Source organism: Erythrolamprus reginae, chromosome 13 (assembly GCF_031021105.1).
Source record: "Erythrolamprus reginae isolate rEryReg1 chromosome 13, rEryReg1.hap1, whole genome shotgun sequence".
NCBI classification, from domain to species: Eukaryota; Metazoa; Chordata; class Lepidosauria; order Squamata; family Dipsadidae; genus Erythrolamprus; species Erythrolamprus reginae.
In genome coordinates, this window is record NC_091962.1 from 15106543 (window position 1) to 15121805 (window position 15263).

The following is a 15263-nucleotide window of genomic DNA, read 5'->3' on the forward strand; positions in this document are numbered from 1 at the left end:
TTTTAAACATTTTAATAGTTTGGGTTTTTCCCTGATTTATTCTGTTTTTTTCACAAACCCCCTGATAATTCCCCAACCGACGATTTCCCTGAGAATTCTCCAATTTCCCAGTTTTCCAGGTCACCCTGATTAAAGTTATAAGCCGGCTCTCTGCTGCGTTCCAGCCCCGGAGCCCCCCCTGCCCCTGCAGCCGGGACAGCCTCTCCCGGTGGCCGCACTCACTTGATCATGTGGTTGGCATACGCGCGGGAGCAGCAGGTGCTGTAACGGCAGAGCGAGCAGTGGACGTAGGTGGGGAAGTGGTTGGGGAAGTCCGGGATTTCGAAGCTGCATTCTAGGCAGGTCTGGCGGCCGAGGACGCTCCTGCCAAGAGGAAGGGGGGGCGGATTAGTGGCCGTGCACGAGTGTCCCCTCCGGCAGACTCAAGTAAGGGGGGGGGGAGTGTCTTGTGTGCTTCCAGAGCAAAACATTATTAAGCTTGGAAACACGAGACACGTCCGACCTCCGAAAAGGGAATGTTGGACGGACGGACGGTATTCAGGGAGATCCCTCTCCGCTCCCGCCTGAAGGTTCGGGGCGTGTACGGGTAGCCCTCCTCGACTTATTGGAACCAAAATTTAGATGGCTGGGAGAGACATTTGGTCAAGTGACTTTTGCCCCATTGATGACCTTGTCACATTTGTTAAATGAACCGCGGTGGTTGGTCGTTAAGCGAATCCACTGACTTGGTTGTATGGTTGTGCTGCAAGGGTCACACGGCACTGTGGAAACTTTGAACGCTCCCCAAACGAAGCGCTGCAAGTCGAGGAGGGCCCGTCTTCCACCTGCCCCCCCCCCTCTGGCTGAGAGTTCCACCCTCCCCCCCCCTGTGGAAGCTTCCTCACCCCCCCCCCCCGAGGGAGGGAGGGAAGGGAGGGGCGACTCTTTTTAAGGCGGCTCTGAAACTTGGTAAGCAGGGCTGACATTTTCCGGACGGCCTTCTTCTGGATGCTCCTCTGGAAGGGCGGGTAGGAGAAGTTCGGCTGGGGATCCGGAGACGCCGAGAGCAAGGCCGCGTCCTGGAGGAGGCCCGGGGGCATGTCGTTGGTGCAGAGGGGCAACGTCCGCGGCTGGCCTCGGGAGGCCCTGATGGTCACCTGCGGCCCAAAGGGTGACAGGAGAGAGAGAAAGAAAGAAAAAGAAAGAGAGAAAAAGAGAGGAAGAGTAAGAAAGAGGAAGAGAAAGAGATAGAAAGAGAGAGAAAGAAAGAAAGAAAGAAAGAAAGAAACATTTCTGATTCAGAAGTCTAAACCCCTGGTGTCCCCTCCACAGATTTGATCCTGCAACGTCATCCCACCCTTCATTCCCCAGAGTGAAAAATAACCCCCCCACCTGCCCCAGATTGGAACTCGGGTCTTGCTCCCGGCATGAAAAGACAGGCAGGGAGGGAAATTGGGGGGGGGGGGGGGGCGCAAGGCACCTGCGTGTTTGTCCTGCCTTGCTTCCCTCTCCCCAGTCTGCAAGGGCTGAACCCCAGACAGGGCGACTCTCTTCCACCCCAGGCCGCTGAGCCAGGAGGGGGGAAAGCCTCCTGCCCTGCCCCCCCTTGCCCCCCCCTCAGCCCCCTCCTCTACCTTGGTGCCCGGCTTCAGCCCCTCCAGCTGCTTGGGTTTGCGGAAGGTCTTGTGGTGCTGGAGCTTGTGCTCGATCTTGTCCTTGGCGAAGAGGAACTGCAGGCGGCACTTGTTGCAGTGGTAGACGCTCTTCTTCTGTGGGGGGGGGGGAAGAAAGGAGGTAGGAGGAGGAGGGGCCCTTCTTTCCCTCCCCCCACCCAGGAAAGGAGGAGGAGGAGGGGGGATTGGGAGGGGGGGGGGTGACCTCACCTGGTGCCTCATGAAATGCTGCTGGAAGGCCGTGCCGTTTTTGAAGACCTTGAGGCAATACGGGCAGAGGAGGTGGCGGGTGTCCTCGTGCACCATCCGGAAATGGGCGTCCACTTCCGAGTAGAGCGATGAGCGGTACTGGCAAACCTGGAGGGAGAGAGGGGGGACACCATTCTTGTTAAAAAAAAGGTCCCGTTCCCAGAGGGGAGAACAGCACAGGAATTCTTTTATTGGCCAAGGGTGATCGCACACACGGTGTCCATACAAGAAAAAGAGACATCTGTCAGGAATCATGAGGTCCAAGACTTAAATGATTGTCAAATAAGCAACGAAGAAACAATATTAGTAAAAATCTTCAGGATACAAGCCACAAGTGACAAGTCCTACAGTCCTAAGTGGGAGGAAATGGGTGATAGGAATGATGGGGAAAAACTAGTAGTAACAGTAGTGGCAGAGTCAGTGAATAGCTTGACCGTGTGGAGGGGATTATTTGTTTAGCAGAGTGAGGGCATTCGGGAAGGAACTGTCCTTGTCTGGAGTTTTTCTTCCTAGGGCTGGTCAGGGAAGGGGGCTTTTGGGGATCCTTCTCCTCCCAAGCTTTTGAACACCCTGAATTCCCCTTTAAAGTTTATCCTGGTTAAGATTCCTCCAGAATCAGGAGAAGGCGGAGCAGAGGAAAGCGCCCCCCTCCCCTCCCCGGAAGCCCCCGGCCGTACCTGGCAGACGTAGGGCATCTCCCCGGGCTTGTGGGTGTCCTTCATGTGCTGCAAGAACATGGGCTCGCTCTCAAAGGCCCACTCGCAGATCTTGCACTTGGCTGGAACAGAGAGAGGGAGGCCCGGTCAAGAGGGCAGCCCTCCAGCCACAGCCAAAGCGAGGCCGGTAGTGAAACCTGGCATTTTAATCCCCCCCCCCCCCCGCTTAGCTTTTCTCTCTAAATCAGTGTTTCTCAAACATAGCATATAAAAACAGTACACACAGAAACCTAGAAGACTGACGGCAGAAAAAGACCCCCTGGTCCATCTCATCTGCCCTTAGACTATTTCCTGTATTTTATCTCAGGATGGATCTAGGTTTATCCCAGGTGTGTTTCAATTCAGTTATTGTGGATTCACAAACCATGTCTGCTGGAAGGTTGTTCCAAGCATCTACTACTCTTTCAGTAAAATAATATTTTCTGATCATTCCCCCAACTAACCTCAGATTGTGTCCCCTTGTTCTTGTGTCCACTTTCCTATTAAAAACACTTCCCTCCTGGACCTTATTTATTAACCCTTTCACGTGTTTCGATCATGTCCCCCCCCCCCCTTTTCCTTCTGTCAAGATAATTAAATTAACCAAGATAATTGAAGTTAAAATTAAGAATTACACTTAAAAAACGGAGAAGCCTATCAACACACCCACATACCCATTCATCAGCCAGGGGGGAAAGAATCTAATGGCCCCAAGCCTGGTGGCATAAATGAGTCTAGACTTTTGCAGAAGGCCAGGAGGGCTGGGGCCGTGTACGAATCTCGGGGGGGAAGCTGGTTCCAGAGGGCCGGTGCCCCCACAAAGAAGGCCTTTCCCCTGGGCCCTGCCAAGTGACCTTGTCTAGTTCAGTGTTTCCCAACCTCGGCCACTTGAAGATATCTGGACTTCAACTCCCAGAATTCCCCAGCCAGCAAACGCTGGCTGGGGAATTCTGGGAGTTGAAGTCCAGATATCTTCAAGTGGCCGAGGTTGGGAAACACTGGTCTAGTGGATGGGACCTGGAGAAGGCCCACTCTAAATCAAGAGGTCTTTCACAGGGGGCAACTTTTAAGGCTTGCAGACTGGAGAATGCTGGGAGTTGAAGTCCACGAGTCTTAAAGTGGCCCAGTTTGCGGAGGGAGGGGGGGAAGGGGGCTGCTCTAAACGATGCCAAGTGTCATCACACAAGGAGAGTCGCAATCTCTCTCGTCTTTGGAAGAGAACCTCCTGCCTCCCTCTCCCATGGCCCCCTTTGTTTTGGGGTGGGGGGCTTCGCTCCTGCCCACTCACTGGTGGATTCGTAGGGACTGTGGACGTTCTCCAGGTGGCACTGGAGCTGGAAGGGCGTGGTGAACTGCCGGTAGCAGTGCTGGCAGATGGTGTGGACGTCCACCTCCCCGTTCTGCTGGTCCAGCTCGACGTGGTGCTTCATGTGGTTCATGAACCTGCAGACAATCGCGGACCAGTTCATGGCGCCTCTGCAGCCTCTGGCTAAGCACTGGGCAGCCTCTGCACCCCCACCCCTCCAACAACCCGGGGCCTCATTTGACGTGTCCCCCCCCTTCGGAAGGATGGAAGGCGGGGGGGGAAATACAGAAGGGAGCCGCCCAAGAATCTCCGCCCCAGACTGAGCATGCTGGGAAACGTGGTTTCGGCAACAATAGCTTGCGCTCTATAACCCCTGCGCCACCGAGGGTCTTTATTTATTTATTTATTTAATTATTTAGATTTGTGTGCCGCCCGTCTCCGCAGACTCCGCAGTCTTAATCCCAGGGCAGATGGAGCTTCTCAAAAGGCCAAGGAAGGGGGTGGGGGCAGTGTCCTCTCTTGTTCCAGGCCACCCCCCCCTCTCCCCGCCGGGACCCCCGTCATTCTTACCGGATGTTGTTCTTGAGCCTCTTGGTGCAGTGCGGGCAGCGGAAGGAGGTGGCCACCTTGGGGAAGTTGGGCAGCTGGCTGACCTTGCCCCCATCCCGGCCGTAGTAGAAGTCGTCCACCAACATGATCAGCTTGCTCTGCACCCCCTCGCTGGCGCCGTCTCCCAGCTCCGAGAGCTTGACCGAGGGCGAGAGGGACGGGATGGGGGTGGAGGAAGGGGGCGAGGCCACGGCGGCCGTTTTATCCGGGGAGGGGGGCCGGGGGGCCTGGATATTTGGTTCCGAGTCCAGCGGTTTCCCTTTCTTCAGGAATTCCACCATTTCAGGGCAGCAGTACTGCAGGGAGGAAGAAGAGGAAGAGGAAGAAAGTGAGACGTCCCGTGAGGGCCTCCAGGAGGTGAAATCTACAAGTATCATCATCATCATCATCATCATTATTATCATTATTATTATTTCAACAATACAACACAGAGATCACTCTGCTGGATTTCATATTTCATCACCAGTCGGGCGCTTCCCAAGCACTATTATTATTATTATTATTATTATTATTATTATTATTATTATTATATGAGTTTTGGTGAGCTTTGGCTGCCTTTCTAGATGGCTGTCCTCCATAAATTGTTAATAATAATAATAATAATAATAATAATAATAATAATAATAATAATTTATTAGATTTGTATACAGTAGTCCCTCACCTATCGCTGGTGTTACGTTCCAGACCCGGCCGCGATAGGTGAAATCCGCAATGGGGAATTTATTGACTGATAGTACTTATTTAAGTACAGTGGAACCTCAAGATACGAACCTAATTGGTTCCAGGGGGAGGTTCGTAAGATGAAAGGTTCGTAAGATGAAACATTGTTTCCCATAGGAAACAATGTAAAGTCAATTAATCCGTGCAACAACAAACCCCCCCCCCCCGCAAAAAACCGCTGCCACCCGGCTGTCACCTTTTAAAACAGCCCGGGGGCTGTTTTAAAAGGTGACAGCCGGGCAGGGGGGCTTCCCAGCAGCCTCCCGAACCCGGAAGTTCGGCAAAAGTTCGGGGTTCGGGAGGCTCCGGGCCGCATTCGCCTTCCTCCGCCACCACCAGCATCCAGCTCTTCTTCCGCTTCTCGCTTCTCTACAAAATGACAGCTGGGCGGCGGCGCGGAGGCTGGCGGCGGGGGTGCGTGGAAGAGGTCCTCCCATATTCCGCCCCCCTCCAAGCCGCATTCGCCTTCCTCCGCCACCACCAGCATCCAGCTGCTCCTCTGCTTCTCGCTCCGCCAAAAGAAAAGCATGGAGGCTGCCTCTCTCCTCCCATATTCTGCCCCCCTCCCAGCTTCCAAGCCGCATTCGCCTTCCTCCGCCACCACCAGCATCCAGCTCCCAGCCAAGCAGCCAGGGAAGCCGAGCCGGGCGTGGCAGGGAACATCGGCACGGGAGGCAGCTTCTGCCGGACACGGGCAATGGGCGGGACAGAGAAGTGGGGAGAATCAGGAGGCTCCTTTGGCAGCTGGGGGCTGCCTGGCTTTGTTGTTTTGGCTGCAGCGGGTGCCAGGCAGCCTCCAGCCGCCAAAGGAACCTCCTGATTCTTCCCGCTTCTCTGTCCCACTAATCGCCCGTATCTAGAAGAAGCTGCCACCCGAGCGCTCTTGCCCGGCGGGAGGTGAAACATTGGGGTGGGGTGGGGCTGTCAGGACACCCCCCCACCCCAGCGCTTTGCATCCCGCCGGCAAAGAGCAATCAGGCAGCAGCTTCTGCCGGACACGGGCAATGAGTGGGACAGAGAAGCGGGAAGAATCAGGAGGTTCCTTTGGCGGCTGGAGGCTGCCTGGCACCCGCTGCAGCCAAAACAACAAAGCCAGGCAGCCCCCAGCTGCCAAAGGAGCCTCCTGATTCTCCCCGCTTCTCTGTCCCGCCCATTGCCCGTGTCCGGCAGAAGCTGCTGCCTGATTGCTCTTCGCCGGCGGGATGCAAAGTGCTGGGGTGGGGGTGTGTGTTGTGACAGCCCCCCCACCCCAATGCTTCGCCTCCCGCCGGGCTAGAGCGCTCGGATGGCAGCTTCTAGATACGGGCGATGGGTGGGACAGAGGGGTGGGGTTAAGCCCACGTGGCTGGGCTCTGCAACAGAGACCCAGCGGGGAGGAGAGCGGAGCTCACAGGGCTGGGCTCCGCAACAGAGACCGTCGGCCAGTTGGTCGGGCCGGTGAGGAACGGGGCGGAGCCCACATGGCAGGGCTCCGCGGCGGCTGCCTGCTGGGCTGGTAAGAGGGGGAACGGAGCCCACATGGCTGGGCTCCGCAATGGAGACCGCCGGCCTTCCCAGGCTGCTGGGAAGCCGCCCGGCTGTTTTAAAAGGTGACAGCCGGGCTGGGGGACTTCCCAGCAGCCTGCCGAACCCCGAACCCGGAAGTTCGGCAAAAGTTCGGGGTTCGGGAGCCTGCTGAGAAGCTCCCCAGCCCGGCTGTCACCTTTTAAAACAGCCGGGCGGCTTTCCAGGAGCCTTCCGAAGCCAAACGCCAAACCCGAACTTCCGCGTTCGGAGGCTCCTGGAAAGCCGCGCGGCTGTTTTAAAAGGTGACAGCCGGGCTGGGGAGCTTCTCAGCAGGCTCCCGAACCCCGAACTTTTGCCGAACTTCCGGGTTCGGGGTGCTGCTGGGAAGTCCCCCAGCCCGGCTGTCACCTTTTAAAACAGCCGGGGGGCTTCCCAGCAGCCTCCCGAACGCCGGTTCGTAACTCAAAAAACGTTCGTAAGAAGAGGCAAATTTTTTCTGAACCCCGGGTTCGTATCACGAGTTGTTCGTAAGACGAGGGGTTCGTATCTTGAGGTACCACTGTATTTATATTGTAATTGTTTGGTAAGTTTTCATTGTTTTAAGTGTTTATAAACCCTTCCCACACAGTATTTATTTTAGATACAGTATTTAAATACAGTATTTACAATTTTAGATATATATTTTTTTGGGAAAAACCTGCCGATCGAGTTTGGCGGGCTGTTTAAATCTGCCGATCGACTTCCTCAGAAACCCGCGATGAAGTGAAGCCGCAGTAGGTGAAGCGCGGTATAGCGAGGGACTACTGTACCGCCGCTCTCCATTTGTTTATTTATTTATTTTTTAAAGGCTCGGGGTGGCTTACAACATATAATAAAAGCCAATAAAATACAATGACAAATCTAATTAACTAATTACAAAGCTAAAATCCCTAATATGATAAAAATCAATCGTACACGTTCTGACCTCAGTCATACATAACATTCATCGGCCAGGGGTCCCGAGATCTAATGGCCCCAAGCCTGGTGGCCTAAGTGAGTCTTCAGACTCTTACGGAAGGCGAGGCAGGTGGGGGCAGTGGGAAGCTCTGGGGAAGGAGCTGATTCCAGAGGGCCGGGGCTGCCACAGAGAAGGCTCTTCCCGTAGGCCCCGCCAAGCGACGCTGTCTGTCCGGCGGGACCGGGTGAAGGTGGACTCTGTGGGACCTGACCGGCCACATTTGCAGCGCGCACAAGAGTTGTCTCCAGTGGTTCATCCCTCGGCTACTGTCTCACGGCTGACCCTCCTGGGCCAGGAGCCCTTTACTTACACACATGTGGCCTCTCAAAGCTTCGGTGATTCTGAACTGGGCATTGCAGCGAGGACAGGATTTCCGCCCGGTGTCCTGCAGGTCGAAGGCCGGGATCGGGGAGGAGCTGACTGTGGAGAAAAAAGAGACACAGCTGGCAAGCAGAAACTCCAACAGGCTCCAAAAAATAATAATAATAAAAAGTTATTTGTCTGGAGGACAGAAGGAAAAGGGGGACACGATCGAAACATTTAAATATATTAAAGGGTTAAATAAGGTTCAGGAGGGAAGCGTTTTTAATAGGAAAGTGAACACAAGAACAAGGGGACACAATCAGAAGCAACGTGAGAAAATATTATTTGAATGAAAGAGCAGTGGATGCTTGGAACAAACTTCCAACAGAATCTAAACCTGCCTGGGACAAACATAGATCCATTGTAAGATAAATCAGAGGGAATTGTCTAAGGGCAGACGAGATGGACCAGGAGGTCTTTTTCTGCCGTCCATCTTCTAGGTTTCTATTTCTCCTTCTTTCCCCCGGGGAGGAGTAATGAAGGGGCGGGCACCAGGCAGGCCCCTTTCCTAATGGAAGAGCATCTCTGGGACACCCCCCCCCCCCAATTCCTTAGCGAGTGAAGGAGACGCACCTTTCTGCGAGGAGGACTCCGAGAAGCCCGTCCGCTGGGAACCGTGGGCCTGGCTGTTGTTTGGCACCACCAGGGGGCCCGAGCTCTGGGCAAGCGACGGGACGGTGCTCAGGGTGTTCACCAGCTTGGCCACCTCGTTGCTGTTCTCCCCCAGCACGCCGGGTTTCTTCACCGCCACAAAACTCGCGATGCTCACTGAGGGGGAAAAGAGGAGAGGAGCCGATCGTTTCCATTCAGAAGTGGAAGACGAGGAGGAGTCAAGGGACGGAAGTGGATTATGGGATTATTGCATTGGCAGCTCTGTGTTAGCAAAAACTCCAGAAGAGAAGGATTGAGGGGTCGTGATTCCTGACAGGCTCCAAATGGGTGAAGAGTGTGGTCAGGCCTGGTAGGGAAAGCGAGTAGAAGGCTTGGCTGCACAGCTGGAGGTATCACAAGCAGGAAGAGGGAGATGGTGATCCTGCTGCATAGAGCGCTGGTGGTGAGACCCCATTTGGAATAATACTGGGTCCAGTTCTGGAGACCTCACTTGTTTTTAATAGGAAAATGAAGCCAAGAACAAGGGGGCACAATCTGAGGTCATTTGGGGGAAAGATCAGAAGTAATGTGAGAAAATATTGACTGGAAAGAGTCATAGATGCTTGGAACAAACTTCCAGCAGATGTGGTTGGTAAATCCACAGGAACTGAATTGAAACATGAGCATATATCCGCCCTAAGATAAAATATACAGGAAATACAGTATAAGAGCAGACTAGATGGACCAGGAGGTCTCTCTCTGCCGTCAATCTTACATGTTTCTATGAATGAGGAAGGGAGGGAGGAAGGAAAGAAGGAAGAGAAGGAAGGGAGGAATGAGGGAGGGAGGAAGACGGACCAGGGGTCTTTTTCTGCTGTCAATCTTCTATGTTACCATGGATGGGTCATCCTGGGACTTCTGCACAGTGAATTGTCCCAGGGAGAGGGACAGGGTGGTGCAGGAAGAAGAGGAGGAGGAGACGCCAAAGGAGGACTCACTTTGAGGTTGCGCTTGGGACTGTGGGACCGTGTTCCGGATGGTCAGGGTGGCCGGAATGACCGTCGTGAAGGTGTTGGAGGCCGGCCGGACAGGCATGGTCGGAGCAGGTCTCACCTGGGCCATCTGGGAGAATACCTGAGGGACCCCGACGGCGGGCTTCACAAACTGGGTGCCCGGAGCTGGAGGGAGGGAAGAGAGGGGAAGGGAGGGAAGGCCTGGGCGGTGGTGGCCACAATCCTGCAGAGAACTCGCAAGAGGCAGAGACCCCGATGTGCTTTAAAATCCCAGGAGAGGTGGGACTGACGGGGAGGAGGCTGCCTGCCTTGGGACCCTTGCAGAGCCTTGGGTCATTCCTTCCTTCATTTGCATGGCCACTCCCTCCCGACCTAGACCGTGTGCCTGGAAGAGGATCTTTTTTTAAAAAGAATATATATATATATATATAATCTTTATTGAAGATAAATAGCAAGAGGACTGTGAGAACATAGGCACAGACGTATATGAGTTTGGAGTAGACGGTACTTGTATTCTGACTTATAAATCAAAATACAAACATATATGTATAAATATATATAAACATATAATATAAAAGGAAAGAAAGCTACAGAGGGAGAAGGAAAGTGAAAGAAAGAAAAAAAGGGGGGTAAAAGAAGAGAAGAAAGAAAAAAGGGAAGAAAGAAAGAAAGAAAGAAAGAAAGAAAGAAAAGAAAAGATAAATTCCTATCTAGATGGTGTCAACTTATCTGTCGGTCAGATTGAACTCTACAGCTTTCAAGACCTTTGCTCTCAGCATAAATGGAAGTTTTGGAAGGAGCCCGCCCCCCCCCCGATTCTGTCCGGCCTCCCTCCCCGCCCCTCCCGCCTTACCTGGGACGAGTGTAATCGGCCGAACCGTTTGGCCCTGCTGCACATTCAGGACGATGCCGACCTGGTTCATGGTGTTTTGCACCGGCCGGACGTTCCGCACGGGGAAACCCTTTCTCGGACAAGGGAAAGAAGCCGTGTTAGGTGGTCAAGCCCGGGCGAGAGCAAAGCCCTTCTGATCCGGCTCAGTTGCAAAAGCCCCCCCCCCCCCCCCCCGCTTAGAGTCAGGCTTGTTGCCTCATTTAATTTGACGTAGCCCCCCAAAGACACACCTGGGGGATACGCAGAGGAGGTGAAAACTGCCCAGGGCTCTCCAGCCGTGGCAGCTTTATGACTGGTGGACTTCAACTCCCAGAATCCCTCAGCCACCATGGGCTTGAGGAGGAGGGACTCTGGGAGTCCAGAAGGCATAAGGTTGCCACGGCTGGGCAGCCCTGATTTAGACCGCTCGGCCTCACTGAACTCCAGACAAAAACCCACCCTACTAATTGTGCACCGTCTCCAGATCATAACGGGACGGAAATGGCTACCTTGTATGTTTTTCAAAGTTAAATACAAATTTTAAAATATCAGGTTGGGTTTTTGGGTTTTTTTTTTTTTTAAAATAAACATTTATAGCTGTTGATCAGTCAAACAGGCTGTCCAGGGGGGAAACGCATTTTGAAATTCCCTGACATTTCCCTGTCGCTTGCGATCGAGTTACGGCACGGTCATAGATGACGTCATATACCAAATGGCTAAGCCATGGAGAAATATCAGCTGAGGAAGCAAGTTGTGGCCACAGTTATGGTCCTTTTTGCTTCATTCTACCAGGCAGCACAATCCATTTTTTTTACATGATTTTTCACCAACTTTTAAACACTTTAATAGTTTCCCCCCCTGATTTATTCCGTTTTCCCCCCCCACAAATTCCCTGATACTTCCCAAACTGCCAATTTCCCTGATAACTCCCTGATAATTCCCTGATTTCCCGGTCAAAGTTTACAAATGGCCGAAGCTTTTGCTGCAGGGGACAGGAAACGCTGTTATTCTACGGCAGAATAGATGATCTATGAATGATCTAGACAATCATTACAAAACTGCACCAGACATCCAACTGTGACCTGGAGACACCTGACCTAGAGGCAGAATCGGTTTATCCCCAGCACCTCTGGCCTTGCGAGGCATTCGGGTGGGTGGGAGGGTGACTGCTCAGAAACCACGTATTCCCCCCCCCTGCCCAATCGGGGGCTAGTCTGAGCAATGTCAGCTGCCAATCAGTTACACTCGGCCTGTTCTCTGAGCCTCCTAAACCAGGCTTTCCCAACCTTGGCCACCTGAAGATATCTGGACTTCAACTCCCAGAATTCTGGGAGTTGAAGTCCAATATCTCCAAGTGGCTAATATTGGGAAACACTGTTCTAACAAAACGACAGGATTTGGACGTCCACCCAGGGAAGCATCGATTGTGGCCAAGCGGCCCCTCACCTGAGTGGTGATGAAGATGGGCTGGCTGGTCACTGGAGAGTTGGTCACGTGGTTCGCATTCTGCATGACCTGGACAGGCCGGAGAACGGGCTGAGTGACCACCGTGCTGAGCCCAGAGGTGGGGTTCTGGGCCAGGATGAGGGGCTGGCCCCCTTGCTGAACCAGAGGCGTGCCAGCTGGGAGTGGGGGGAGAAAGAGGAGAGGGGGGTTAGTCACAAGGGGGGCGGGGCAACCCTCCTACAGCTAAGGTGCCTTCGAATTCTGCCATGCCCAGGGGGGGGGGGGGGGCTTTGAGGAGTCCGGACCCCTCTAGAAGGGGGGAGCACAGCAAACTAATTCCCGTCCTTCTCACACACACAAAGAGAAAGCGACACAGAGTGTGTGTGTTAATGCTGCTCACTTTGTTTACAAGAGGAATGGGCCTGCGGTGGAATTGGTTTAAATACAGTGAGGCCTCAACTTACAACACTGTTCCACTTAGTGGCACTGAACAAAAGGGAATGGGGACCAATTTCCCACACTTATGACCACCGCAGCCTCCCCGTGGTCACGAAATCAAAATTCAGATCCTTGGCAGCTGGTTCGTTTTAACAAACGTCTCCACCATGGGGATTTGGGGGCTCGGTTGTGGCGGTGATTAAGTCGAGGGCCGCCTGCATTTGAAACCCCGGAGTTCACCAGGGCGGAGGATTCACACATGCGAGGTGAGTAAAGCCCAGCAAAGCCCAGCTTCCTTCTGCACCGCCATCCTCGGGGCTGGAGCCCATCCCAGGATAGTGACAGGGCACAGACAGAGCAGGGAAAAGAGGTGAAACTACAGTGGTCCCTCTACCTACAAACGCCTCCACTTACGAACTTTTCTAGATAAGAACCAGGTGTTCAAGATTTTTTTGCCTCTCCTCAAGAACCATTTTCCACTTACAAACCCGAGTCTCTGAAACTGTAACTGGAAAAGGCAGGGAGAAGCCTCCGTGGGGCCTCTCTAGGAATCTCCTGGGAGGAAACAGGCCCAGAAAAGGCGGGGAGAAGCCTCCGTGGGGCCTCTCTAGGAATCTCCTGGGAGGAAACAGGCCCAGAAAAGGCGGGGAGAAGCCTCCGTGGGGCCTCTCTAGGAATCTCCTGGGAGGAAACAGGCCCAGAAAAGGCGGGGAGAAGCCTCCGTGGGGCCTCTCTAGGAATCTCCTGGGAGGAAACAGGCCCAGAAAAGGCGGGGAGAAGCCTCCGTGGGGCCTCTCTAGGAATCTCCTGGGAGGAAACAGGCCCAGAAAAGGCGGGGAGAAGCCTCCGTGGGGCCTCTCTAGGAATCTCCTGGGAGGAAACAGGCCCAGAAAAGGCGGGGAGAAACCTCCATGTGGCCTCTCTAGGAATCTCCTGGGAGGAAACAGGCCCAGAAAAGGCGGGGAGAAACCTCCATGTGGCCTCTCTAGGAATCTCCTGGGAGGAAACAGGCCCAGAAAAGGCGGGGAGAAACCTCCATGTGGCCTCTCTAGGAATCTCCTGGGAGGAAACAGGCCCAGAAAAGGCGGGGAGAAGCCTCCGTGGGGCCTCTCTAGGAATCTCCTGGGAGGAAACAGGGCCGGAAAAGGCAGGGAGAAGCCTCTGTGGGGCCTCCCTAGGAATCTCCTGGGAGGAAACAGGGCCGGAAAAGGCAAAGAGATGCCTCCATGGGGCCTCTCTAGGAATCTCCCGGGAGGAAACAGGGCCTCTACCCTCCCTGTGGTTTCCCCAATCACATGCATTCTTTGCTTTTACATTGATTCCTATGGGAAAAATGGCTTCTTCTTACAAACTTTTCTACTTAAGAACCTGGTCACGGAACGAATTAATGTTGTAAGTGGAGGTGCCACTGTACATGGGTTTTTCCAAGCCTTAAATGGTTGGGGTGCTTCTAAGGCTGAGGACCTTGTTTTCATCCCAGCAAGGGGGATGTCAGAGCCCGGAGGGGTGGGGGGCAGAATGGCTCCTCTCTCAGCTCCCCTGGCTGCCCCCCCCCCCCAGGCCCTTCAGGATCCTTACTGCTATTGTTCGCAAAGAGGGTCACCAACGTCTTCTTCGCACTGTCGCTGTTGGAGGTGCTGCTGCTGCTGCTAACGGGCGTGGTGGAGAGGCCGCCGCCGATGGAGGCGTGGGCAGCGGTCGGCAGAGGGGCGGACGCTGGCTGCACACTGACCGAAACTGTGGAGGAGGAAACTCAGAATGGTTAGCGGGCCTCCTGAAAGCACAACCAGGTTTTCGCCGGTGGTCTCCCAAGTGTAAAATAGGTGGTGGTGGTGGGGACAACGACATGTCTTTTGGAGCTCCCCAATAACAGGTATTATGGACTAGCCACTTTTGTGGACTTATTTCACAAGGTTTCTTTTTATTCTGCTGTTTATTTATTCAAGCAGGCCCCGGACTGGGAGATGTCAAGTTTGTGGGGGTGGCTATTCCCTTGAACACAGCCAAGGGATCAGAGAAGAACAAGCTGGCTTTCCTGGTTACCCAGCTTTCGGCAACCTTGGTCTAAAAAGGACGGGAGCCCAGGCTGTTCTTGGTGTGTTCCAGGAGGCAGGGAAGGAGGAAATATAAACAGCCAAGAAGAGGAAGAGAAATTATTAAATATGCCAATCTGTTCCACCCACGAGGATATTAATAGCTGGGGGAAGGAATTATATAGAGATTATTTAAAAAAAACAAACCCAGAGACGATCATCCCTCTGTTCAGCTGGGACTCCCCCAATGTGGGGGCTGCTTGGGACCCCAGGCAGACACAGGGCCACCCATCACGAGGAAGGAAAGGGACCCGAGTTCGAGAAAGGAAGCGGAATCCGCGGCCCCGTCACACGTGAGGAAGAGACCCTTGGCGGCTTAACAGGACTGCTTCCCATCTCTCTGGGGGCTCTGTCTGTGCCCTCTGGAAATGCAGAGGTGCAGCCAAAAAACCAATCCATTAAAAAAACACACACACACATAGCAAATTTGTTCTCTTGCACGTCAGGGATTAGAGCGGCCGAAATGCGAGTTCGGAAGAGGGGCGTCACCTGTAGTCGTTTTGTCCACCGAGTTGTAGTCCTCCACCACCGAGTCCTCAATCACATCGCTGATCTTCTGCCAGGGTTCAAGCTCCTCCTCTTCGCATTCCATAAACAGGTCCGTGTCAGCCATCTTTGGGGAGGGGGGGGGAGAAGAAAGAGGAGGTCATCTTTGGGACAAGGGAGGAGGGGGAATTCCGCAGGGGGAGGGGGCCGTCCACCTAAAATGGCAGC

At 53.8% G+C, this 15263-nt stretch overlaps 1 protein-coding gene across 3 annotated transcripts in view; it reads right to left on the reverse strand.

Annotated features, from left to right (window-relative positions):
* POGZ (pogo transposable element derived with ZNF domain) overlaps positions 1 to 15263 on the reverse strand; it is a 28491-nt gene that overhangs the window by 5330 nt on the left and 7898 nt on the right. For all 3 annotated transcript variants that reach the window (XM_070766306.1, XM_070766307.1, XM_070766305.1), the window contains exons 2-15: positions 15039 to 15162; positions 14035 to 14193; positions 12019 to 12194; positions 10555 to 10663; positions 9687 to 9866; positions 8671 to 8865; positions 8045 to 8154; positions 4473 to 4807; positions 3885 to 4039; positions 2579 to 2679; positions 1863 to 2009; positions 1614 to 1748; positions 964 to 1136; positions 223 to 363 (exon numbers count right to left, since the gene is read on the reverse strand). In XM_070766306.1, coding sequence (XP_070622407.1) covers positions 223 to 363; positions 964 to 1136; positions 1614 to 1748; positions 1863 to 2009; positions 2579 to 2679; positions 3885 to 4039; positions 4473 to 4807; positions 8045 to 8154; positions 8671 to 8865; positions 9687 to 9866; positions 10555 to 10663; positions 12019 to 12194; positions 14035 to 14193; positions 15039 to 15162 — 2240 coding nt within the window. The remainder of the gene's footprint in view (positions 1 to 222; positions 364 to 963; positions 1137 to 1613; positions 1749 to 1862; positions 2010 to 2578; positions 2680 to 3884; positions 4040 to 4472; positions 4808 to 8044; positions 8155 to 8670; positions 8866 to 9686; positions 9867 to 10554; positions 10664 to 12018; positions 12195 to 14034; positions 14194 to 15038; positions 15163 to 15263) is intronic.